Genomic DNA, 26,158 nt, shown 5'->3' with positions numbered 1-26,158 from the left:
GAACGAAACGTGCTTCCCCCTACGTGACGCCACATCCGGTTTCAATGCAACATAGCATACTCCAGTCAGTGGTTCTCAAAGTGGATTCCATCCAGGGACTCTGTGGGTTCCTTTATGGCAGGGGTCTTCAACGTGTTCAGGCCAAGGACCCCTTGCCTTAGTTGAGAGAGAGATGAAGCAAGGACCCCCACAACCTGTTAATAGATTCCATATAGTTTCATTGTTTCACAGCACAATCAGTGTATTTTGGAATCATGTCAAAATTTGTGTTTTCAGATATTTAACCACTTGAACTGCATCAATACTTAAACAACTTGACCTTTCCCTCTGTACTTAGTCTGCTCTTTTTCCCCTCTACACCAAAGCTCTTTGCCGAAAATAGCGATCTACAAGCTCACAACGTGAGGCATTGTGAGCTTGTAGGTCTGCTATTTTTGGCTAAAGTTCTTTGAATATGGACACTAGGGTTCAAGTGGTTAATATAAAAAAGTATAAAAAAAAGTTTCTATCACATAAAGATTTGGAGGACCCCCTAGGGGTCCCGGACCCCCTGTTGAAGACCCCTGCTTTATGGGGGTCTAAATTGACCCATGCAAGACTGTAACTCTGACAGTGTACAAAATGGAACCAAATGAACCCTAAAACGGGCCCATTTGTACACTGTCCGAGTTAAGGGGAGACCTTGACAGTTTGAGAACCACTGGCATACTCTATGGTCCATAGGCGTTCCCACTTCCCATGGTATCTGTGCCAATACATTTGGATAGTAGGCTATGCCAGCCGAATGCAAACTGTCTTTACCACCTTGTCTTTTAATATTATAGGAGTTGACATATAGACCCCTCTCGCTCTCTCTATATACAGTATATATATATATATATATATAACAGGTTTTTAATCAATTGTCCTTAAAAATGTAACTATATCTTTTACATTGCTCCAAATGTAGCTAATCTGGGCTGATTATAATTACTTGAATAGTCTGACTATGTAATCCCTGGTCTGTGTGTGGGGCAATAAAAGCAAGCCACAGTTATCTTAATAAATCCAACAGATTTAATTGGCCAGTATGCAAAGCAAATACAGAATAGTATAACAGCATCCTTCTCCATGGAAAAAAAAGCAGGTTTACATACATTTCATAAAGAAGCACAAACATCCAGAAGATCTGGTTCTTGTAGTCCAACAGGGAGTGCAAAACAGAACAAAAAGACCTCTCATTTCTTACAACCTTTAACAATGCAAACTTTTTGCTTGCATTTGGTCCAATTTCCAACACAATATGGCTGGTTGAACATTATTCCAACTAACTGAAAAAGCAATGCAAAACAAAACAAAACAATTTGCGTATTTAATATGTTACAAGTCATTTCATGGCTTTTCAAGATGTTGAAGTTAATTTGAATGAAGACATGCTTAGTGTATAAAAGAGTGATGTTGGCTTCTGATGTTGGCTTCTTTGGCACCTCCAACAATGTTGACACTTTAACCAGTTTGTTTCTAAAGAGCAACATCCATAATGAAACATTAGCACCTCAGAACCAAGTACATGGAAGTCAGACATTCTTAATGCTCTCTGAAAACTGGAATAATGTTGTGTACTAGCCTACTAGGCATGCATTAGGAAGCATTCAAGTCAAGGGGAAAGGAAAAACGTGTAAATGTTCCTGTGGCTAGAAACCCATGATTTAAGAACTTTAAAAAGGGTTTAGCCAGTCAATCAGAAAAGATTGTAAGTATGAGAGTGAAATAGAGTAATTATAATATCCATTTGGTGGCTAGAACCTAAAAACTGTCATTGTTATTTAGTACCACTCCTTACTATAGCGTTTCTATAGTATGACTAGTAGTAAAAGTGCCTATTTTACATGTATATTATTCCCTAATTACCAGTCATTATATAATAATGAGTTATTACATCCGTTTGTTTGTACCCTACTTGTTCATTTTGAGTAATTAATGAGTGGTTCATTCATTGCCTTAATCATATTTGATTAGATTTTTTATTTGTATCCGAGTTGCATCTCTACTCTGACCTGAATCTTGTCGTTTCATGCCTTCTGCGTTGCTATGACACCTGAATCTCCCCATGGGGATCAATAATGGTCTACCTGTCTATCTTTACATCCACATCTAAAGTAGGATTTGGTCAGTCACAGACACCCAGCACAGATCACATAGATCAGTGGTTTCCCAACCCTTTTCCCCTGGAGCCCCCCTTCTTACATCGGACAAAGCTGAGAGAGACCCCCTACAAGTGCATGCACGCACATGCGCTATTGTGTTTTTGTTCAACACTTAAGCCCTATACTTGTACGACGAATAGCGAAAATAGACGATCAACAAGTTCAAAATGTGTTGCATCGCGATGCGGAGTTCTTTTTTAAAGGAATACAAATAATAATATTTTTATATTTATTAGTGTGCTTCCCAACGATGTTACATTTGGGAGCTGGCTATGATTTTGTGAAACATGTTTAAAACGTTGGGACTATGGTACCTCCAAACAGAAAAGGCCTCACGTCACCCTCTGATTTTGGTGCCACCAGGTTGGGAAACACTGACAGACACCGCACATAGTCACAGGCAGCACATAGTTCAGTTCTACACAGTAGGCTGCAGTAGTTCTTGGAGATGACACAGGGTGTCTTTCAGGGTCAATGCCAGTGTTTCTGCATGAGTCTCCTCACAGCAGTTGAAGGCGGTTATGGAGAAGTGCACATGGTCTGCCTGGGGGTTGTAGCAAATGGCGTAGCCGTCAGGAACAAGGGGTCCGAAGCACATTACACTGTCGGTGTTAGCAGGCACCTGATGAAAGAGGAGAATGAATGGCATCAGAATGGCAAGTTGGTGACATTTCAGTGCGGGCCAAATAACTGGGTCATTATGAAGCCACCGGCTATATAGAATGTTCTTTATTTATACTCGTTCCAGCCATAATGTTGTTAGTGGCAATCATTAAATCACATGTTATATGTTTATGGAAGCACTCAGAGAAGTTAGATTCAAGCAGGAACTTCCTGAGACAGAAACATAGAACAACAAGAGTCATGTGCTATAAAATAGCCATAAACATACCCATTTTTAGACTTTAAAATGTGTGTTGTATGTTTCTTTTCTTTTTTTTAAAGATTTGTTTTGGGGGCTTTTTATGCCTTTATTTGATAGGACAGCAGACCAACAGGAAATGGGGAGACGCACGCGGAGCGACACACGGCAAAGGTTGTCCGGACCGGGAATCGAACCGGCAACGCCGCCAGGCACACAAAGCCCATGTGGTATGCGCCCGGACCAGTAGGCCAGCGGGCGCCCGTGTTGTATCTTTCTTGATTCTTCGTTCTCTATATGTATCTATCAATTGTTACTCTGCAGGGTTTGACATTAAGGTCTCAGAGGCACTTGCCCGTCGGGCAAGTACAGGTCATGTTCTACTTGCCCCCGGGTCATGGCCACTTAGTAGCAAACTTAACCTGCCCGACCATTTTATTTACCTGCCCTGGGCAGTCGGGCAAACGTTAGCCTCTCTCGTCAAAAAAAAGGGGAAAAAAAAGAAACACAACAGATTCCTAAGTCTAAAAATGGGTCAATATCTGCTCTGTAAAGCACTTGGTGATGCGTATCTGTTTGTTAGATGGAATTAATACATTGGTTTTACAAACACACACACACACACACCTGTCCAGTTCGGAGCCTCCAGTGGGTTGCCACGCCGTACCCTGTGTCCATGAAGATCTTAGGGATGCTGAGACCTTCTTGAATTGCCTGAAGTTTCAGTCCCAACAGGTGGCGGTCGATGCCCTGACCAATCAGAGCCTGGAGAGAACAGAAACCCAAACCTCATATCTAAAATGCAGTAATAACTGTTAGCTAGTAATGACAGGCTTGGTTGTACAGTACATGCAACTATATGGCCTATGATTTCCATAGTGTGGAAAACGCAGATGGAATCAGGACATAAAATAATAATTTAGAATAGTTTTCTGTAGCAGACCAGCTGTTTCTGTCACCTGCCCACCCGTATTTGTCTTCCTATGCATGTGTATGAATGTATACAGCAAGGTGTGCAGACAGACTGCGCACATCAGTAAACATACATGGGTTAGAAATGGGCATGTGACCAGCAACGAGAAGCCAGCATTTTCTATAAACTACTAAATACAGCACTAAGGCTAAATTCAGGGCAGAACAATATCCAACGTATTTCTTTACCTTCTGTGTCAGAGCGGTGTAGGCGTCCACAGCCTCGCGGAGCAGCTGGAGCTTTGCTTCCCGCTGCAACACAGCAGGTTCAACATGAACGATTCATCGTACTTTACCACTGTTATTTTATGATTTAGATCATTTGTCCTCGTGTGACTGTGATTTAAAGCAGTGGTCCTCAACCTTTTCAGGCTGCGACCCCCAAAATAATCATATTTTAACTGGGGACCCCCCCCACCCTGACGATCACTAAGAGTTGAGGTGTTACATTTTGTATAACACGCTTCTATTGTGAAAATAGCAGATCTACATGCTCACAATGCCTCGCGTTGCGAGGCGTTGTGATTATGTAGATCGGCTATTTTCACAATTTCTGCCTCTAATATTTGACAATTTGTCATGTTAGAGGCATTCAAAAGTCCTTACAGAACCACTGACTTAAAGCTCTCATTGACGTTGTCCCTCACCGAAACCTCCGCATCATCAAAGGCCAGGATGAACTTCAGTGTTTGGTTGGTGGGGGAGCGGATATATTCTGTGCGTCCTGCCCTGAACATCCTCTGGGTGGCGATGTCACATGAAGGACAGACCTCATTGTGCACTCTGGAGACAAGAAGAACACAAAGAGTGCATTTTGTAGATCTGTTAACTTCAGCGAGTGACACCATCACTGAATGGAGTATGAATGAAGGAAGACAGAATAAAATAAAAGGTGCCGAATTCCAACCATCATATTCAAGTATACAGTGAGTGCATTTGTAGAATTATAAAGAAGGATAACAGACATAGATAGGTAGGCATTAGGCAGTCCCGACTACGGATGGAGCTTGTTAATCTTTATTGATAATGAGCACCTTATCGATCCTGCTTATTGAGCCGGGCTTTTATCGAGCCCACTATTGAGCGTTTTCTAATATTTTGTGGAAAGATATGACATGGAAAATTCTGGACATAACTGGTATCTTTTTTTATTGGTCAGTTGTTGTGAATGTGAGTTTGTGGCTGACCACCTTCTATGAAGATGACAACTGACAAAAGTAACAAATATTATCATTAAAAATTATTATTAAATATCATCAAAACAATCATTCATTAGTGTGCAATAAGTGTTAAATGACTTTATATTAGGAATAGTACTGTAATAATTGCTTGATCGCCTCTTGTCTCGATTGTTTAAACATGACATCATGGGCCAATATGCTCGATAACAAGCTTGAAAGGCCCAAAGCTTATTGATACCGGGTACTCAATACATTTGTTATCAGGTTATCGGGCTACTCTTGTTTCGAGCTCCAATCCCTAGTACCGACTTCCGACAGACAGACTGACCTGTAGTAAGCCAGCTGCAGAGCCATCTGGATGAAGGCATTGGGGCTGAGATTGTGTCGTTTAGGAAGATCCTTCCCAAACCTCTTGAAGTTAAATACCTTCACGTCAAGGTCATTGATGAGTCTGTTGGAAATAGCAAGAATTATACATTTTAATTATTAATGGCAGGATCCTTTACAATGTAACACCGTGTAAAGTTTACATGGTGTTTATGATTAAGTCATTTAAGATCTCATTTGTGCACAATCACATTTCCTTATAAACGTATAGGCATTTCCTCAGAATATATACACCTGTATATTCTCTGGATTAAGCGTGTGCTAAATGCATAAATTGTAAATTGTAAAATTGTATTCATTTACAAAACAAGCTACCTCAAATCCCACAAGCTTAAAAAAAAAGTTTAGTAATATGCTGTGAGTCTGTGACACTTTTAAACTGCTGCCATATTGTTCAATCATAATGTTTTCCAAACTGAAAGTGTATTTGCCGCTTAGCCGAAGTGTAAGTGTATTTGCCGCTTAGCCGAATATTTGGGACTGTGGAAGCTAAACTATCTAAAGGTTGTCCTACTTAAGACAACTGTGGACAAATGGATATAGTCAGGATATAGTCAGTACATCGGTATTCTACAATGCCAATATGTCAATTTACAGTATGTGTGAAGTATGAGTAGTAATGTGCATGGTGATGGCAGCAGGTGGCAGCACAAAGTCAGCCGTTAGATGAGCCTTGCTCAAGGACACTTTGAAACAACAACATGGCTGTTATTTGACACACACTGTTGACAGACTGTCTGCTGCTGTAATCTAGCCTGTGACATTTTATTTATGGGACATTCTCTCTAATCATCAGGGTTGTAGAGGGGTGGGGGCCGGATGCAAGGGAGCAGCACTCCCTCACACCTTTACAATAGGATTTAGCTTTTGGTCAATTCATTCAGTTGCTCATTTGAAAAAGAGAAATCGAATCAATCAATCAATCAGTCAGTTAATTCAATTGATCTTGTCTGCGGATGGTCATCATCAACCCTTCCTGGTGAAAAAAAAAACTCACATTCATGCCATACCGTTTTGAAAACCAACTCCCTTTAAATGTTACGGCTTTGAACCCTTTTGGACAACCAATAGCAGGTGCAAAGCTGTCAGATTTGACCTCATTTGAACTGGATCTCACGGTATGCTTTCAACGTAGCCTACTAGTTTACGTAGGGGTTCGCCGTCATATAGTAAACATGATTGATTTACTATATGACTGCATGTTTATTTTTGGTCTGTCCAATGAATGAAAAGCCACAGGGGTTAAAGATACTCAGAAAAGACAATGAAGTATTATGCTGTGATATGCGTTCTAAAAAGCTATTAAATTGTTTTTTTAATATATCTGTTGTTTATTTCTAATTATTAAACATTATATAAAAGTTGTAAATTATAAATAAACAGGATATGCTATATAAAGTACAGAGTAATCACACAAATTAAGATGTGCTGAGGTGCACTCCCCCACTTCTAAAAATAGCACTGCTAATCACACTAAAGCCTCAGATATGATTCTGTGACTTTGAGATACAGTAAAAGGATACCATTGAGGCTGTGAGGCTTAACAATAGACTGTGTTTTGCCACCGCCTTGGCGGGTGCTGGATTTTAGAGTCAAACACCCAAACGCAGAATTACAACCATGGCGGGCTGCTTCTTCTTAACACTTATGTTGCAATGATTCTTTCCGGCCAATGTCCCACGTTGCCATGGTTACCATAGACTTCCATGTAATTGTGCAATTGTGTAAAAAGTGCACGCCCATGCCTAGATGATGCACCACGTGTGTGCACACTGTTCACAGCTTTCAAACAAAAAAATCCGCTTGGAAATCCGTTCAGGCATTCATGATTTATCAGCCATTATGTTTTCTTCAGATTTAAACAGACATGGCTGCCATGTTTGAAAGAATGGGTTGGTATGGGGGTTAAACATGCAATTTCGCGATCGCGATCATGCCTAATACATTTCTGGAGGTCCAAAAAAAAATCTTGAAAAAAAAAATTTGAAAAAAAAAAAATATGTTTTTTTTTTCAAAAACGGCCCAAACTCGGGAAACTCGGGGTTGGCACAGGGGTAGTACCTTTTCAAACTCGGGAAACTTGGGGTTGGCACCAGATGTGTTAATGGCCACAAGTGGCCTGAGTTCACCCGATGCCAATGTTGTTACACCAACACAAAATGTATCATATCGTCGTTGTCGGGTGGAAACCTTGAATGTCCAAAACCGTTCGTTTTGCATTTATCATTTTAAAAATGATTTAAACTAGTGAAAACAGCCGATCTACAAGCACACAACGCCTCGCGGTGCGAGGCGTTGTGTGCTTGTAGATCTGCTGTTTTCACTACTTTTGTGCGACGACAGCCTTGTATGATGAAGCAGGGCTTTACTTTGCGAAAGAACGTACAAATGTGAAACTTGGAGATACGAAGTTTCCACCCGACAACGACGATATTAGATACGCTTTAACAATCCCCACGTGAAAACTGGTCTGAAACACATTCATACATAATCATACACAGTAACATCAATAACAATTTAATTCAAAAGAGGTTTGGTCGTCCATTTGGTTCCATTCATACACTCTTTTGACTTTGTTGAATCGAAGGAGTTTGCTAAACCAAAAGGACATTTGGTACAGTTTGTACACTCTTCTGAGCTAAAAGAATACTAAAGATTTGACCGAGTATGACAAACCCCTCATTATACACTGGTACACCTAGACTGTGGCAGTGTTAATTTTGTCGACTAAGACTAAAAGACTACAAGATTTTGATATTTGTTCGATAAGACTAGGCTAGACTAAAACTATTTCAGAAGACTAAGACTATTATTTGTGTTATTCAAAAGACTAAGACTAAATCTAAGTCTAAAACTAATGGCTATAAAAATTAACACTGGTATGTAACTGTGCAATGAAATTAAAGCCAACCACATCTTTTATGTATGGTTTATTTTGACCAAGTAACAGGCAGTAGGAGACAATGAGTTCAGAGTTATGTGGTTATATTTAGCCTAAAAGACTTAGCCTTTGCGTTTTTGAAATCCGAAATCCTCAAAAGCATTTTTCAGGCCAAGAAGAGAGAGAGGAGAGAGAGAGAGCAAAGGACCCAGTGGCGACACTTGCGAAAATCGGAAAAAAATCAACCCTGGTCTGAAAATGAATACGAAACAGGCGGCAGTGTGCAAACGTGATTGACATCAAGTGAGGTTGATTTTTTTATTTACGCACTCCGAAATTCACCCCGATATTCGGCCCGAAAAACGCAGCAGTGTGCAAAGACCTTAAGACTAAAATATTTTGATATTTAGTCGACTAAGACTAGACTAGACTAGACTAGACTAAAACTATTTCAGAAGACTAAGACATGACTAAGACTAAATGGTGTGTTATTCAAAAGACTAAGACTAAATCAAAATTTGCTGAAAGAATTAACACTGGACTGTGGGGTGAGGTGAGGTGGAGAAAAGAGTAACTTACATATCCAGGTTCTGCTTGGCATGTTCGATGTCCCTTTTGATATCTCGGTCGATGTTGAAGTAAAGCTTCTTTGGCATTTGCAGTGGAATTAATGGAGCTCTCTTGGGGTCTGGCTTCTCACTGGAAATATAGAGGAAATCTAATGAGATTAGCGTGAACTAGGGGTGTAAAGGTTATGAACAACCAATCAATCCAATTAAAATGTAGTAAGGAATATAAATCCACCATGGTTTATGATCGCAGTAAGGCATCATGTAAATACTGTACATTTACATTATGTTCTATTGACAACTTCACCCAAATGTGAATGAGTGTATTTGTACCATATTATAAAATGACAGGCTACGCGGCCTTCAAATCCAGCCCTACATTGCGCTGATCAGAGCAATGGTCACGAGTTATAGCCATTTTAACTGTTATACACTGCTTAGTGCTATAGTGCCCCATGTGCAATTTAGGTTTTTTGGTGTGACTATTTTCATGGCAGACCGCTGAACAGCCTCATACCACGGTGCACCTGTGGCCCCTGGGGGCCATAACGTGGCACAGCAGGCCCCTGAACAGTGTTTGATGGGGATTGGATCATTGCGCACCCCATCTTTAAAGGGATCCCTGGCTAATACGACAAATATGCCTTAATACAATTGTCCTCTATAACTACAATGTAAAATTAAAAACACCTTAAATATTTTATTTCTTCTAGAAATAGCTAATCTTTCACTCAATAGGGGAAATGCCTGTCACAAGTTGATGATGTCATAAATGTCAAGTGTAATCTATCCCTATGGAATTTATGGCATGACGTGCAAATAAAAACAAACATAATACTTCCTATGGTTAATATGAGCATCAAATAAATATTTCAAATGTCTTTTTTTTGCACATGCATGCCATAAATTCCATAGGGATAGATCACACATGACATTTATGACATCATCAACTTGCGACAGGCTTTTCCCCTATCGAGTGAAAGATTAGCTATTTCTAGAAGAAATAAAATAATTGAGGTGTTTTTAATTTTACATTGTAGTTATAGAGGACAATTATAATGTATTAAGGCATATTTGTCATATTAGCCAGGGATCCCTTTAAGAAAAGGGAGTAGTGAATAAACAAACACAAAGAAAATAAAATAAAAACATTCACTGTCTCACCAGTAGTCCAGTATGTGATGCAGTAGAGCTGCAATGGGTGGACCTTCAGCGGTAGCTTGTTCATACAGAAGACCCCAGGATCCATCCTCACCCACCATGAACTACACAACCACAACCAAACTATTGACTTAATCATGGATGCTAGACGTTTCCTCTGTATGAGGTACAACTCATACTATTACTATCCATTTCCCTGCAGCTTGTGTTCCTGGATACAACTTATGCTTCATTTAAACTTAGTTGTGTGCCGGGGTCAAGCAACAAAAATAGCCGATCTACAATATCAGAAAGCATTGCATGGCTACTTGTTCAGCTACAGTAGCTGATCAAGTATAAAGTATCAAGTATAAATCAGGCATCACAGACCCTTACATATTAACCCATTTAGGCCTAGAATTATTGAATGCTTTAACCAGTGAAAAATAGCAGATATACAAGCTCACAGCGCGGCTGCGAGCATGTAGATCTGCTATTTTAGTTGTGAAAATGTGTGCAAATCTTTGAATAAATGTATTTTCAAAGCGAACGTTTGTAACTAAGATTTTGCTTCTGGGTGGTCCCTGGAACTAAATATTTTGAGATGGGGGTCCGTGGCCAAATAAATATCATTTTGGGGGTCCTTCACATTAAAAGGTTTGAGAACCACTGACATAGTAGTCTCTCAAGAACAGACTAACTGAGCTCCAGTTAAGTGAAAAGGACCTTTTCTTTGACGATGGCCAGCCAGATTGCTGACATAGAAACATGGGTTTTTCAAAAAATCTTAGAAGGATTCAAAAGACACTTATAGAAAAGTCAAAATTCTAATTTTCAAGATTTTTCAAAAATAGCAGATCTACAAGCTCGCAGCGCGGTGTGAGCTTGTATATCTGCTGTTTTTCAATAGTTAAAGCATAAAATAATAATACACTATAATGTGTACCCGTTCTAAATGGGTTTTAATAAAGGGCAATGTGAACCCAACAACCACTATAAAAGCAAACATTTTTATGTCTGTTATTGTCCAGAACGAGTTGTTTGATAAAATATAAATTAGCCTCTACGTCTACGACAATAAAACCTAATCATTAGTAAATATGACCATTCCACTTGTTCACCTGCAGGGTTTTGTCAAACCAGCGATTGCCACTATTAGAGAACGTCCCTCCTCCATGCAGAATCTGGGCTGCCTTTCGACTGGCATACCTGTTAATGAACATACCTGTTAACATACCTGTTAATGAACACGATACAAGGAATTATACTGGCATACCTGTTAATGAACATACCTGTTAACATACCTGTTAATGCATACGGTACAAGGAGTTATACTGGGCTTGCAGTGCAGAGACAACCCATAACCAAAAACCCTTAGCATTTAACACAGGATTGCCAACAGTTTACATGGAAAACTGGACTTACTTTGGCGAAATTTACATTAAATGACACACATTGAAAGAGTTGACTTAACAATCCATATGAATATTAAGTGACTTCAATAATAAAGCTTTTTATCCTGCATGTATGACAACCTATATGTATGTATCCGGAGTTGGCAACATGCACCTTGTGTGTGTGTGTGTGTGTGTGTGTGTGTGTGTGTGTATGTGTGCATACTTCTCATCAGATATCCTCATGACTGGAGAGTCCAAGCACAGAGTGAAAAGTCCCTTTTCAATCGTCTGCACGGATTCTTTGTTTAGTTTATCTGAATCATCCAAAGACAAGGGGACATCAGTCAGTTGCTAAAGGGACATTTATTTTGCTACATTTGAAGTTGGCAAAATGTGGTATTTTCTAAACATTCTGGAATTGCTGATGACACTTGTTGAGAGTATTCATATGCTCCCTGAAGGATGTATCCTACTGGTTTGCTCACAGACTCTTATGATCCAGCATGGGCTGTTCTGAATGGCAGTATAAATTGGGGCATTAACGAAAAAGTCAACAAGTCAACTCAGTCAACTTCATTACACAAGTCAACTCCCACCAGAGAAAGTCGAAAGTCGAAGATGAAAAAAGAAATACTTTCTATTGTGAAAATAGCAGATCTTCATGCTCACAACGCCTCGCAACGCTGAGCTGCATATGCGGTACCATTAAACCCTCTATAATTGGTAAAAGGTAATAATATACTATATTATAATATAATATAATAATATACTTATAATATACGTACTTGATGCAGTCTTTTTTTTCACTCTATCAAACGTCTTTGCCAAAAAATAGCCAATCTACAAGCTCACAACGTGTCGCGATGCGACGCGTTGTGAGCTTGTAGATCTGCAATTTTTTGGCAAACGTTACACCCCAGGGTAATGGGAGTTAGATTTTCGCGATAATATCGTAAATCACGATTTATTTTGTCACAATAATCGTGATATGAAACTTTCATAACGTCCCATCCATCCCCTGTCACAACCAGTGTACCTCTGATCAAGCGGTTGTAGGCTGCTCCCCAGGTATGGCGGTGTTCACTGGTCAGAATCCCCATGGGCTCCTTGTCCGTCTTCCAGGACTGAGACCTGATCCTCAGCAGCTGACCATGAATCTGACTCTCTGTCATCCGAGAGCCGTCACTGTTGTACACCTCCAGCTGGAAGAACTGCAGGCAGCAAGAAAACAATGTCCACACATGATTATCATACTAACTAGGGCTGTCACAATTATGACATTTTACATGACGATTAATTGTCACTCAAATAATTGCGATTCCACTTTTGATGTGACTCAGATCTGATTCAGGCTAGATTTCAGTGGCAGTGTAAAGCCGGCCTAAGTACAGAGTAAAAGGTCAAGTTTATTAGGTAATGACGGCTCAAGTGGTTAAATATCTGAAACACAAATTGACATGAATCCAAAATACACTGATGATTGTGCTGTCAAATGATTAAACTATGGAATATCTGAGAAGGTTGTGGGGGTCCCAGCTTCATCTCTCTCTCAACTAAGGGGTCCTTGGCCTGAAAACGTTGAAGACCCCTCATTTTTAGACACTTTGTCTTAGTTCACCTTGTGGCCTAGTGCAGTAAATGACAGCAGAGCTGGGAATCGAACCTTGACAATGCAGTCACGTAATGGACCCATCAAACCACTTGCCGGTCCTACCTGGTAGTTTCTGACCACTGTGATGTGTGTTGGAGAGCGTCGTGCCTTCCCGTGGTGGTCTTACCTGGTAGTTTCTGACCACTGTGATGTGTATTGGAGAGCGTCGTGCCTTCCCGTGGTGGTCCTACCTGGTAGTTTCTGACCACTGTGATGTGTGATGGAGAGCGTCGCGCCTTCCCGTGGTGGACGATGTAGTCGTGTTTGGGACCCGGGATCCGGCAGGAGGAGAAGAGGAGTGGAAACAGCTCCATGCACAAAGGCTTCCCTCGCATGAACTCCCCGGGAAGCTGACCTCTGATGGGGACAGACCAGTATGGAAATTATCATAGAGAGACTCTGTGTGTGTGTGTGTGTGTGTGTGTGTGTGTGTGTGTGTGTGTGTGTGTGTGTGTGTGTGTGTGTGTGTGTGTGTGTGTGTGTGTGTGTGTGTGTGTGTTTTAGGGATAGGACGATACGCGATATTATCGTTTATCGTGATAAAAAACACTCACGATAATCATATCGTGGAGATTTAATTTATCGTGATGTCGTCCTCCGTCATGCACTGGGATCAATTCACCAGTGGGATCAATATCTGGTACAATTTAAACCCTCTATAATTGGTAAAGGGTACTTATGATATACGTACTTGATAGTCTTTTTTTCACTCTCTATCAAATGTCTTTGCCAAATAATTGCCGATCTACAAGCTATTTTGAGCTTGTATTTTTGGGCAAATGTTCCGCCCCAGCATAATGGATTTTGATTATTGCGATAAATATCGTAAATCGCGATTTCTTCTGTCACAATAACCGTGATATGACATTTTCATATCGTCCCATCCCTAGTGTGTGTGTGTTTCAACTGCCATGTTCATGCACAATAATGAAAATGATGCCTTTTCAGATGTCACAGCTAACAGATCTTGTTGTTGTTGAGGAGGACAGAAGAGAAGTGACCATTTTGGAAGTGGCATGTACATTTGACCACAGTCTGGAAGAGGCATTCCTTACCGAGGTGCTTAAGTACCAAGTAACGTCTTAAGGGTGCTATTATTACATGGCTTCGCTACAAATGTAAACTGCTAGTGTTCATATTTGGAAGCCTCGATAATGTCCATAAATCAGTTGTGAGAGGCCTGCAGATTGCAGGAATGCCCAATCCAAGAGCATTGGCAAAGTTCTGTTCACTGTCTGTGATAATCGACAGTCGCCACATATGGAGTAGGCGATGCTTCCTGTACCCATGATCTGTACCATGAAATATTGTTGTTGAGTTCCCCAGTGTTTGTGTTCAAGAATTTCTTGTTACATGTGAACGCAAATAAAGATGTTAAATGTGTGTGCATGCGAATCGTGTTGCGGTGCACAGAAAATAAATAGTGTATACAGAATACTGTATGTACAGACCAAATCTACACAAATCTTGTAAAAGTTAAACAGTCCAGTACGATAACAACTGAAAATGAGTACCGTGCAGTGAAGAGAGACCTAGCTGACTGACTGACTGTAGGGCACATATCATAACATGGCATTGTACAATACATCCCCATGTGACTGGAAGGTGGCATGGGGATTCTGACTTAACTATTGTTCACAATTTCATCCAATCAAAAGAAGAGAAAAAGAATAAAAGGTGTAATGTGACATTGGAGAGGAGGGGGCGGCTTTAACCACCGGTGCCCTACGGTCCATCTTCTGGGCATGTCATAATAGGCAGACACTCGTCAACGCAACACGGGAGCTTTTAAATCAGCCGTTTTCGATGGAAGAGGTTTGGGGTGCGGGGAGAAAACGAGGAGGCCCAAGGGTGGAGACCAGGGAGACCACAGTTCAGGGACATGCAGAGAATGTTAGAGAGGCAGGGGCTGACATTTTAAAAGGGAAATATCAAAAATAGCAGACCTCCAAGCTCACAACGCGTCGCATTTTGCGACGCGTTGTGAGCTTGGAGGTCGGCTATTTTCGGTGTGTGGTACCACACTAAACTAAGCATAATCAAGTCAATACTGGAGATGTGGCGTAACGGCATGTATTTCTACACAGAGAGGGCAATTCTTTCAACATAAGATGCTGCATTCAAGTTTAGGAGAGTTTGGACAAGGCAATTCTCTTGAATGCTGCCTTCAGGTATGGCATGGAAAGAGGCAACAAAGTAATAGGATTTAAGTCGTTAACATGCTGCTGATGTTTAGCATTCAGAAAACGTAGTAATGATACGGGTACATGCTGAACTGGCACCGTGCCCAAATACATTTAGATTATGACCTTCATGCACCATAATAACACATGCTGATGCCAAAAAGAAAGGCCAAAGGTTAGAGCAGGGGTTCTCAACCTTTTCAGGCCGTGACCCCCAAAATAATCATATTTTAACTGCCACCCTGATGAGCACTAAGAGTTGAGGCATTACATTTTGTATAACACAGTTCTACAGTGAAAATAGCAGATCTACATACTCACAACACGAGGCGTTGTGAGCATGTGGATCAGCTATTTTCACAATTTCTGACTTCAATATTTCACAATTTGGCCAATGTGTAATTTGTCATTTTAGAGGTATTAAAAAGTCCTTAAACTGTCACTTAAGAAATGTGCATATACCCTCTATACACTTAAAATTTATGTTGGTTTGTTTACTGTTGAGTGAGAAGACAACATTGCACATTAAGCTATTCATCTGGGGACCCCCCCAAAATATTTTGGAGACCCCCCTGGGGGTCCCGACCCACAGGTTGAGAACCACTGGGTTAGAGGACTAAAAATAGGTGAACAGAGAAAGTGATTTTTCAGTGGCATCTGGCAAATGTCTCTGCCCTGTCAGAGTAAGAAATGTTTATCAACTAAGCAACAGGTCTGGACCAAACAATTGTCATTTATTTTAATGTTTTATGGTACACAAGGTGTACCACATCAGAATGATTCTTAACATTAAGTAAGCTGTTAATCATTGTACGATATATAGACAATGAGCTTGTAGATAGTTTTGAATTTGTGTTGAAAATGTCTGCGTATAATGACATGCCCAACAAATGGATGGCCTCCACCGCACCGACATCGGTAAGCGTACGTATGTTGCCGAAAATCTGCAGTTGATTGGGCGGTGGGTACACTGTCGCGTCAGGTTGCAAGTTAGACTGTCGGAATCAGTCGGATAGCAGCGGGCTTGTTGAAAAAGACGTGAAGCCATAAGCTATTTTTAGCACCATAGTAGCCTTCTGTCAGTATCAGCTCTCAGGTGCATTCAGCAAGGTTTTTCACACCTTCCAACTGACTGGTCTACCAAATTCATTCAACTGCTAGTCTGTAGTAATTAGTAGTATTGTGTGTGGTGGAGAGCTACCTTAAAGTGGTTAAGTATGCTGAAAAGTAAACCAGTTTGAATCCCCCAAAAAGAGACCTCTGATCAAGCTGCCAGTAGTTGTATTGTTCTACGTATCTGACCCCACCTGGCACCATAGAAAGGTGAAAGATAAAAGCCAGGAACAGTATTCTAAGACAGGGGTTTTCAAAGTGGGTGACGGGCACCCTGGGGTGCCGCGACAGCAGTCCAGGGGTGCCGCGAGATCAATTGATAATATTTGGAAAAGTGATTAACATAATCACTAAAATATCATTACTGTCAGGCAGAAACCTCTGTCGCACAAAACTAGTGAAGACAATCGATCTACAAGCACACAACGCCTTGTGTGCTTGTAGATCTGCTGTTTTCACTAGTTTAGTACATTTTATAGATGATAAATACAAAATGAACGGTTTTGGACATACAAGGTTATGCTATAAGATATGCTATAAATATAAGGTGTTGGGAGTGAAAATTATAATGTAGGGGTGCCTCGGATTAAAAAAATATTTATGGGGTGCCCTGAGACAAAAGTTTGGGAACCCCTGTTCTAAGATGATATTTGGCGTCAGTCTGTCAATCAGGTTTAAACTTACGTATTGATTTGGGCTTTGAAGTCCAGCACTGCAGCGATCAGTTTGGAGGCAAACCTGTGCAAATAGAGATGAAAGCAGTGGAAAAGTAGGTCATGCAGCTCAGCTGTGCTGTAATAAACAAGTTATGATCACATTAACACTTGCAGAACCTTTAAGTTGTGGAGATGTCAACACACAACTGAAAACATCCAGAGATGATTCCTGTCATGCCTCTAAGAACAGGTGTAAATATGCACAAGTTAAATGTGTGTGTGTGTGTGTGTGTGTGTGTGTGTGTGTGTGTGTGTGTGTGTGTGCGCACGCTAGGGGTGTGAAAGAATATTCTATATTCGAAGATTCGTTCGAATGTTAACAATAAAAGAATATTCGAACGTAAAAAATGGAGCTTCGAATTAATTTATATTTAATTAAAACAAATCTACCGCACTTCTCGCGAGATTCTGGGCGCATGGAACGTTAAAAGGTGGCTGGTCTCGCAAGGCAGAAGTCTCCATTCGCTGCTGCAAAAGTGGGTTGATCTACAAGTCCACAATACGTCGCTGATCCAATACGTTCATTACGTTGTGAGCTTGTACATTGAGGGTGCCTATTTAGCGACACCGTCATACAGCGAAGAATAAACCTCCAGCTGCTTCACTTTCCCCTCACACTGTCACTGGCCGTCACATGTCGGAGTGGAGAGATGCACTCGTCCGCCTCGCAGACAGTGCACAGTGCAGCGCGCACACACAGTGCTTTTAAACTGGCTCACGTTGATTCAGAATGATTAACGAGTCGAGCTGAAACGGGCGACTCATTTAGTAATGACGGGAAGGCATACAAGAGACTTCCCCACCGAAAACACTATAAAAAAGCATGGATTTCTTCTCTCACCGAGTCAATCTCCCCGCACGCAGCCACGCGGTAACGGTAAAACTTCCTCCGTCACTCACACTGCTCTTGTTCAAACCAAAACATAATCCATTGGTGTGATTGATTATAATTGCTCATTTCATGTCGTGGCTGTTCCAACTCAACTCAATCACAGCTGCTGTGAGTGAGGCACGCTTTGCAAGACGATCCGATTCTGCTCTAACGCAGGCAGCCAGGCACGTGCACACATACATCAAACGGGGCTTGAGCCCCTGCCCTTTTAACAGAGAATTGTCCACCAAAAGGCCCTTTTAGAAATGTCAGCCCCTGCCTCTCTTAACATTCTTTGCACGTCCCTGACCAACGCGGACCTGCACACAGTAAAAAAAAAAAGCGATAGAAGCGACTGTCTAAAATAAACAGCTTCGAATTGCGAATGCTTCGAATTATTCGTTATTTTCGAATATTCGAATTTATTCGAATATACGGGGGATTTTCGGGCGAATATTCGAATGCTATTTTTGGCACATTTTCACAGCCCTAGCGCACGCCTGTGCGTGTGTGGTAAACAACACTTCATTCATTTGATGTCAGTCTGCAGTCTGACCAAGGGCTGTCACAATTATTACATAATTGTCTAGTCGCAATTATTTGACATAATCGCAATTATTTGACATAATTGCAATTATTTTGTGATAGTCGTCATAATCGTTTAGTTTACATGTTGAAAATTGTTTATATATGTTCAAATATTAAAATAATAGTGGAAATAGCAGATCGTGAGCTTGTAGATCGGCTATTTCAACAATCAATGTTCTTTTTAAAGCTGTCAAATATGTCCTTCATTTCTTTGTATATTTAGGTTATGTGTCATATCTACCATGTGCAACTTCAAAGCCTACAAGCCAAACAGAAATGTAATTATCAACGACAAAAACACAATTAAATCGTTAATCACAATTATTTGAGTGACAATTAATCGTCATGTAAAATGTCATAATCATGACAGCCCTACCCTCGTTTGACATATATTTTTTATAATCCATGGTGAAATCAATGTGCTCTGTGCATAACTGTAGTCCTAGTTCTCAGAAGGTGGCCAACCTTTGTTTTCCTGTTCCAGTTTATTTCCCCATAGCTTTGTTTGAAGCTATGGGGAAGGAAGGAGATTTGGAAGGATGTCACGATTATATTTTACGAATAATTGTCACTCAAAAAATTGCGATTAATGATTTAAATGTGTATTTGTTGTTACATTGGTTTGGCTTTTAGGCTTTGAAGTTGCACATGGCATTCATGACACATAACTTAAATATACAAATAAATGACTGACATATTTAACTTAATACTTAAAAAAGAACATTGATAGCTCACAACACGTCGCATCGCGACGCGGTATGAGCTTGTAGATCTGCTATTTACACTACTTTTTGAAAGTGTTTGAAACTATATTAACATTTCTCAACATGGAAACGATTATGACGATTATACAAAATAATTGCGATTACCTCAAATAATTGCGATTATGCAATAATTGTGACAGCCCTAGAAGTAGAGAAATTTGACCAGGAAACATGTGAAGGCGTCATGTGGGTTTCCGGTTCCAACTAGTCTAGCACCAAGCCAAACAGAACTGGAACATTAAACAGGTATAGTATGCACAGATCCAATTCATTCCCTTAACTCACTTGGTAATCTCAGTCTTAAGCTTAACAGTTTCAGTGAGAAAACGAACACAAAACACTCTTTATTCCAGAAATGTGTGAAGGCATTTTCATCCCACTGTGTATTATTCCTAACCACTAGACATGACATGGCCCATATATGTGTGGCTGGTTCAGATAGGGATCTCCATGTATGGGCATAAAATATATTGTATGTTGTGATGTCATGGGAACCACTCAAACAGAATCCCTTTTATGCCTATACATGGAGATCCCTGATGTCATCAATATTAAGCCCATATCTAACAGACTTCATACGGGAATGCCCATATATGGAGGAAGACAGCCTATATCAGTGCGGCTGGTTCAGACAGGGATCTCCATGTATGGGCATAGGTAACTGGTCCAATATACAGTACATCACTGGCCAGATAAGGGCAGGGTCGCATGTCGCCCTGAGGCGTCTTACTAGTAAATGAATTAGACTTAAGCCTCATCACAGGTGGTAGATATATTCTTACTAGAATTGTTTATAGATATATTCTACTAGAGCAAGAGTCTTCAACAGGGGGAACGGGACCCATAGGGGGTCCTTGGAGTTACCACAGGGGGTCCTCCAAATCTTTGTGTTTTATATTAACCACTTGAACCCTAGCGTCCATATTCTGAGAACTTTGGCCAAAATAGCAGATCTACAAGCTCACAACGCCTAGCGCTGCGAGGCGTTGTGAGCTTGTAGATCAGCTATTTTCGGCAAAGAGGTTTGGTTTGGAGGAGAAAAAGAGCAGACCAAGTACAGAGTGAAAGGTCAAGTTAATTTAACGGTTCAAGTGGTTAAATATCTGAAAACACAAATTGACGTGAATCCAAAATACACTGATGATTGTGCCGTCAAACGATGAAACTATCTATGGGTTGTGTGGGGGGGGGGGGGGGGGGGGGGGGTCCCTGCTTCATCTCTCTCTCTCTCGACTACGGGGTCCTTGACCTGAAAACGTTGAAGACCCCTGTACTAGAGCCATCACTTACACAAGTTGTGACCTCCAGCCATTGTAGTCCCTCCTGGGAAGAGAGATGGCCGGATTAGAATGCACGGGAAGGGGCTGTCTGCTCTCCAGATATGCCCACTGAACCCACCAGTCTGCAATCTATTGAGAAGACAGATGGTAAATCAGAAAGCAGCATGCTGCTTGCCTGCAGCCATACCGCAAGTCAACAAACCTAATCTAACCAGGTAATGTACATCAACTATAGATCAACTGAGGACACCATCTCTATTTACAATAACACAGCTCGGGTGAGGTAAAGAAGTTGAATAGCTGGTTTAGCCAAGTATTATCATTATTATATACAATAAAGATTATGTTAGGGCAGTGATAGTCAAACTCCGTCCCGCGGGCCGGCGCAATCTTGACTGGCCCACCAGCTTAATGTCCTTGAAGTCTATTTTAAGTAGATTGTTTGATTTGATTTTATTTTCCTTAGACATAACATAACTATCTATTTTCACAAGTTTATTTTCTGTAAAAAGCCATTTGTGTTGAATGTGGGCCAAGTCATAAATAACATTGTGAAGCAATTGAAATATGCTCAGCTATCTTTAACGTTATCCCACTTGATAGCAGGCAGACAGAGATATCAACCCAGACAGATAGCAGACAAATGTACATTAGTTTGTTTCAGTGTTTGTGTGGAATATACTAACCGCACAGAATTATTAAAAAGAGAGAGAAAGTAGCTAATTACTTTGATTACAAATTGTGTCATTGACAGCATATAAATGGATTTCCAAGCCATAAATACATGCACATTGCACTTGTCTTAATAAGTTATGTGGAAATCAAGCATGTCAGTTTATCAACTGACTGACACCCTTGACGTTTTTGTAATGTGGCCCACAAGTTCAGAAGTCTGAGTATCCCTGTTTTAGGGCACGCTCGCTCACACCGCACTTTTACATGGCAGTGGATTCTTCCTATGCATTTCAGTGGGGATGGAGCCCCCAAAGGTAGAATTAAAAGTCAGTGTGACTGTGCCCTAATTTAGATATAAGAATGAAGAGAGACACAGGAAGTTTAGGGAACAATGTCCAACACAGGGGTTCTACATCAGGATTTATTCACAGGGTTCCCACACATTTTTACCAACTAATTTCCAAAACTTTTCCAGAATATTTAACCCAATTTCCAGGACGATATAACAATAATTCAGCTCAATAACAGGTCGCTTACTCCTATGGGCAATGCCCAAAGACAGGTAGTGTATGCCAGTGGTTCTCAACCTTTTCAGGCCATGACCCCCGAAATAATCATGTTTTAACTGGGGACCCGGCACCCTGACGAGCACCAAGAGTTGAGGAATTTTGTTTAACACGGTTCTAACGTGAAAATAGCAGATCTAGATCGGCTATTTTCACAATTTCTGACTCTAATATTTGACAATTTGGCCCATGTTTAATTTGTCATTTCAGAGGTATTAACAAAATCAATAACCAAAGACAATGCATAGCTATTTTTTCCAAAACCTTTCCAGTACTGGAAAACTATTTTTCTAATTTCAAAATATTTCCAGGAATTTCATGACCATGGGAACCCTATACTGATTTTTAATCCTGGAATCGAATTGGGGTATTATGCTGTTGCTGTACGTTTTTATCGCTTCTTTATTCTCTTAGGAATGACGTGTCTTATTTGTTTTCGTGTGCCATTTCCCCCCCCCCCCCCCCCCCCCAAAACCGATATCACAGACCCAGTTTTTGGAGTGTCTGGATCTCTTCTCCAGCTCCTCCTGCAGATGCGGACCGAGACCCCCGGGTTTCCCAAACTGCTCCAAAAGCCTCCGCGTGTGTTGGATCTCCTCTGGGGGCAGAAGGGGCTCCAGGGCCGTCAGGTAGCCCTGCAGGGTCTGTGCCAGTGGGGGCACTGGCTGCATGGGCACCCCAGAGGAGAAGCACAGCTCCTGTCTCAGCACCGCCTGGAAGAAGAGTGTGTGTGTCTGTGAGAGGCTTTGCAGAGTCATCGTCACTGTCACTTTGTTTTGAAACGAAATGCCCTCAAGTGCCAACTCTACCTCATGCTTGTCAGTGGCGTGTAAGTAACTAAGTACTTTTACTTAAGTACTGTACTTAAGTACCAGCTCAGAAATGCATCAATCTGCTATTTTCAAAGAGCTTTATATATATATATATATATATATATTTTAGTGGTGAAAATGAGGAAAAACTTCTGGGAACCCAGATTTATATAAAACGTGGGAAATGGGACATTCTGCATAATGAGTACTTTCCACTTTTTGTACTTTAAATAGATTTTGATACTAATACTTTCACTCAAGTACATTTTAATACCAGACTTTTACATTACAGTATTGACACATTTACTTCTAAACTAATAAAGAATGAGTAACTTTTCCACCACTGGCACTGATTGTAAAGTTAAAAAGTTGATGTGCACTTTGGTTAAGACCGTGCACTGCACTATGAGCGAATGCTGAGCGTGCACAACTCCATTCCTGTGGTTTGCTGACCAAATGCCAAATAAACGTTTCTTCTTCTCTGAGCTGTTTTTTTTTTTTCGCACTGATTTTTGGCATTGCACTATTAGGGTTGGTGGTTTCTGAGTATTTTGCTTTGTTTAACAATGACAGTGAGATACTTGTTGCACTAACTAGCATTGACTGCTACGGTATCTTTTTGTAAGTCACTTTATGTATATACTTATATATTATTCGCCCCCTCTCTTGATGCACCTTCTCTTTATTGGTACTGTACTGCTCTTGTTTTTTTTTTCTTCTCTTATCTATCTTTTTTCTTACTTCTCTGTAACTTTGTAAATAACAGTATACTGCTGTGCTACAACTGGACAACTGAATTTCCCCCTTGAGATAATAAAGGTATCTAAAAGTGTAGGACATTTGAGGGCATATCAAAGTAGGAAGTAGAAGATATGGGTGTAGTAGGCTACATAGAGTTATAATAGATACCATGGTAGGCTAGCAATACATTCTTTCGTTTTGTGGCCAATGATTCTCAAAATGTTAAGATTCCACCTGAGAACAAACACAATAACAGTAGATACGTATGCAATCTACGGTCATTTGCTTCCAGCCTGTCCAATGCCGAGGCAAGATCAACTTTTAGTTGACTTTAGTTGACATTTAGCCATGTATATTAGCTAAAATGAACACAACTACAACTTACTCACCCGAGACAAGAGAGTTCCTCGCTGTAATTTCCTCAGAATCATTGTTTCCTCAGCGCCGTCGCTGTTTGTCGCATCGGGTTGGAAAAAACTTCAGAAAAGCAACTCTTTCTTGCTTTTCTTCGCTTGTACGCTCGCCAGGTTGCACGGATCGTTGTTGCAGGCGGGAGCCTGCAGTAATGTCAAATGAGGTCGAACTCGAACCCAAGTTCAGACCGATGTATTTATAGCGTCAAACTAACGTTCTCGTCGCCCCATGTTCAGCAGGACAGAGCTGCAAAGATATTAGACATAAAATGGAGTAATCCACTGATTCCACTCTCCTCCACTGCTCTCAAGGCAGAAGCATGCAACAGTGCACGTACTCACACACATGGACCACACGTAGGCCTACCACCACACATGCATCATGTGTTGACGTTATCTGGGGCTTCCGTAAACACTTCTACACATACCACGGTTTGGCCACAAGGTGTCACTGCTGACCCATTCTGACAGGCCTAGCAACAAGTGGTGGAAAAGGTACTGAAATGTTGAAGTAAAAGTATCAATACTGTAATGTAGAAATACTCTTTACAAGTAAAAGTCCAGAGTTCAAAATTTACTCGAGTAAAAGTACAAAAGTATTGGTATCAAAATGTAATTAAAGTACCAAAAGTAGAAGTACTCATTATGCAGAATGTCCCATTTCACACTTTTCCACGTATAAAATCTATTGAAAACTAGACCTTACCCGTTTGAAGATATGTGCTCCAATATATGTGCAGAGTGTGGGTTATGGAGAAAGTAACTGTAACTGGTGCGTGCGTGAGAATGCGCTTGCTCTACATAATTTTGCCATACCCGTCGGAAGATAAGACACACATCAAATGCACCCGGTGCATGAGTGACCCGTGCATGCAGGCAAACCACATGAGAGAGAGAGAGAGAGAGAGAGAGAGAGAGAGAGAGAGAGAGAGAGAGAGAGAGACTGCAACATTCCTAACTGTGAGATTGGTGGGTGTGGGGTTACAGATCCCATGGCCTGGAGGAACGGACCGTTGCCCTGACAACAGGCTGAAGTTGAGTTGAACAGAAGTGGTATAAAAACGCGAATAAATAGCTTGAATTTGGTGAAAATGGAAATCGGGCTCCGTCAGCCTCTGTCTAATGCTAATGGCCAATGAAAAATGTGAAAATTGGGATCAGTTGCTGAAGAGATAAAGGTAGAAATGCATTTGTGACTGACCTACGACTGAGCGATCTCTAAAATTATATGTAGGATAACAGATCTACAAGCTCACAATTCATCACACTGCAACACAAATGTGAGCTTGTAGATTGGCTATTTTCAAATGGCAGAAATGATTATGAATAGGGCTGAAGTGGTTAATATGTTTTGTAATAATAATCAAAAGTAACTTGTAGGCCTAACTAGTTTTCAAATAATTGTTGTGGAGTAAAAATACAATATTTATCTCTGGGATGTAGGCCTGGAGAAGAAGTAAAAGTATTTGAAATTGGAAATACTCAATTAAAGTAGGTGTACACACTGACACACACACACACACACACACACACACACACACACACACACACACACACACACACGCACACGCACACGCACACGCGCGCGCGCACACCAGCTTGAGACAAACAAGAAGAAAGTGGTTTGCAGAATAATTTATTCTTTTTGTTTTAAGCCAGCTTCTTCAACCTTTATAGAAAACATAAAGGAAACCAAAGCTGAATTTGTATGAAGGATGGCATCAGGCATGCACATCCATTTCAAAATAGAAACTAAGTGTACAATATGATATGGTAAGGTGTGATCAACACAATGCAAACAATGCTGATTATGAGTTGAAATAAGAATTGAATTGTTGAACTGAACCTTTATTCCATGTTCCTCTCAGGGATGTTTTGGACAAATATATTTCCCACAATACGAATACAGACAGAATAAAATACTAATACCACATAGGATCATACCTGTCTTATAGTTGAGTATATAATGAACTTACATTGCTGTTTGTTCTATGAATTGTAAGGCTTGATCGAGTCCCCTTTGGGAATTGAGTTTACTAGTTTACCTGATAAATCCATCTTAAATAGAAGAGAATTGTGTTTCTACAGTAACTACTCTCTTACATAGCCTAACGTACCTGCCTTACATAACTGTCTACTGTCTTACATGGCAATATCCTTGTTAGATTTGAACACAGCGCCACCTCAAAGAAAGTTGTTCAAAAAGGCTA

At 40.6% G+C, this 26,158-nt stretch overlaps 1 protein-coding gene across 2 annotated transcripts; it reads right to left on the bottom strand.

Moving 5' to 3' along the window:
• Positions 1–1,010: 1,010 nt before the first annotated feature.
• Positions 1,011–24,311, bottom strand: cratb (carnitine O-acetyltransferase b). Of its 2 annotated transcripts, XM_080735986.1 has the most exons (16): positions 23,925–24,311; positions 22,471–22,695; positions 20,752–20,870; positions 17,207–17,260; positions 13,478–13,583; positions 13,354–13,413; positions 12,612–12,786; positions 11,799–11,889; positions 11,300–11,387; positions 10,203–10,303; positions 9,049–9,168; positions 5,530–5,652; positions 4,668–4,803; positions 4,210–4,272; positions 3,676–3,813; positions 1,011–2,808 (listed from the first exon to the last, which is right to left on the bottom strand). In XM_080735986.1, exons 1-16 carry the CDS (start codon positions 23,964–23,966, stop codon positions 2,605–2,607), a joined length of 1,845 nt encoding a protein of 614 aa, XP_080592112.1. In that variant the 5' UTR covers positions 23,967–24,311; the 3' UTR covers positions 1,011–2,604. The 2 variants fall into 2 exon arrangements, with proteins under 2 accessions (XP_080592112.1, XP_080592111.1); XM_080735985.1 differs by lacking the exon at positions 13,354–13,413 and having other exon boundaries at positions 13,418–13,583.
• Positions 24,312–26,158: the final 1,847 nt, after the last annotated feature.

Source organism: Nannobrachium achirus (assembly GCF_963921795.1).
Source record: "Nannobrachium achirus genome assembly, chromosome: 10".
NCBI classification, from domain to species: domain Eukaryota; kingdom Metazoa; phylum Chordata; class Actinopteri; order Myctophiformes; family Myctophidae; genus Nannobrachium; species Nannobrachium achirus.
The sequence above is the reverse complement of the archived record's forward strand: the minus strand, read 5'-3'. Positions and strand labels throughout refer to the sequence as shown.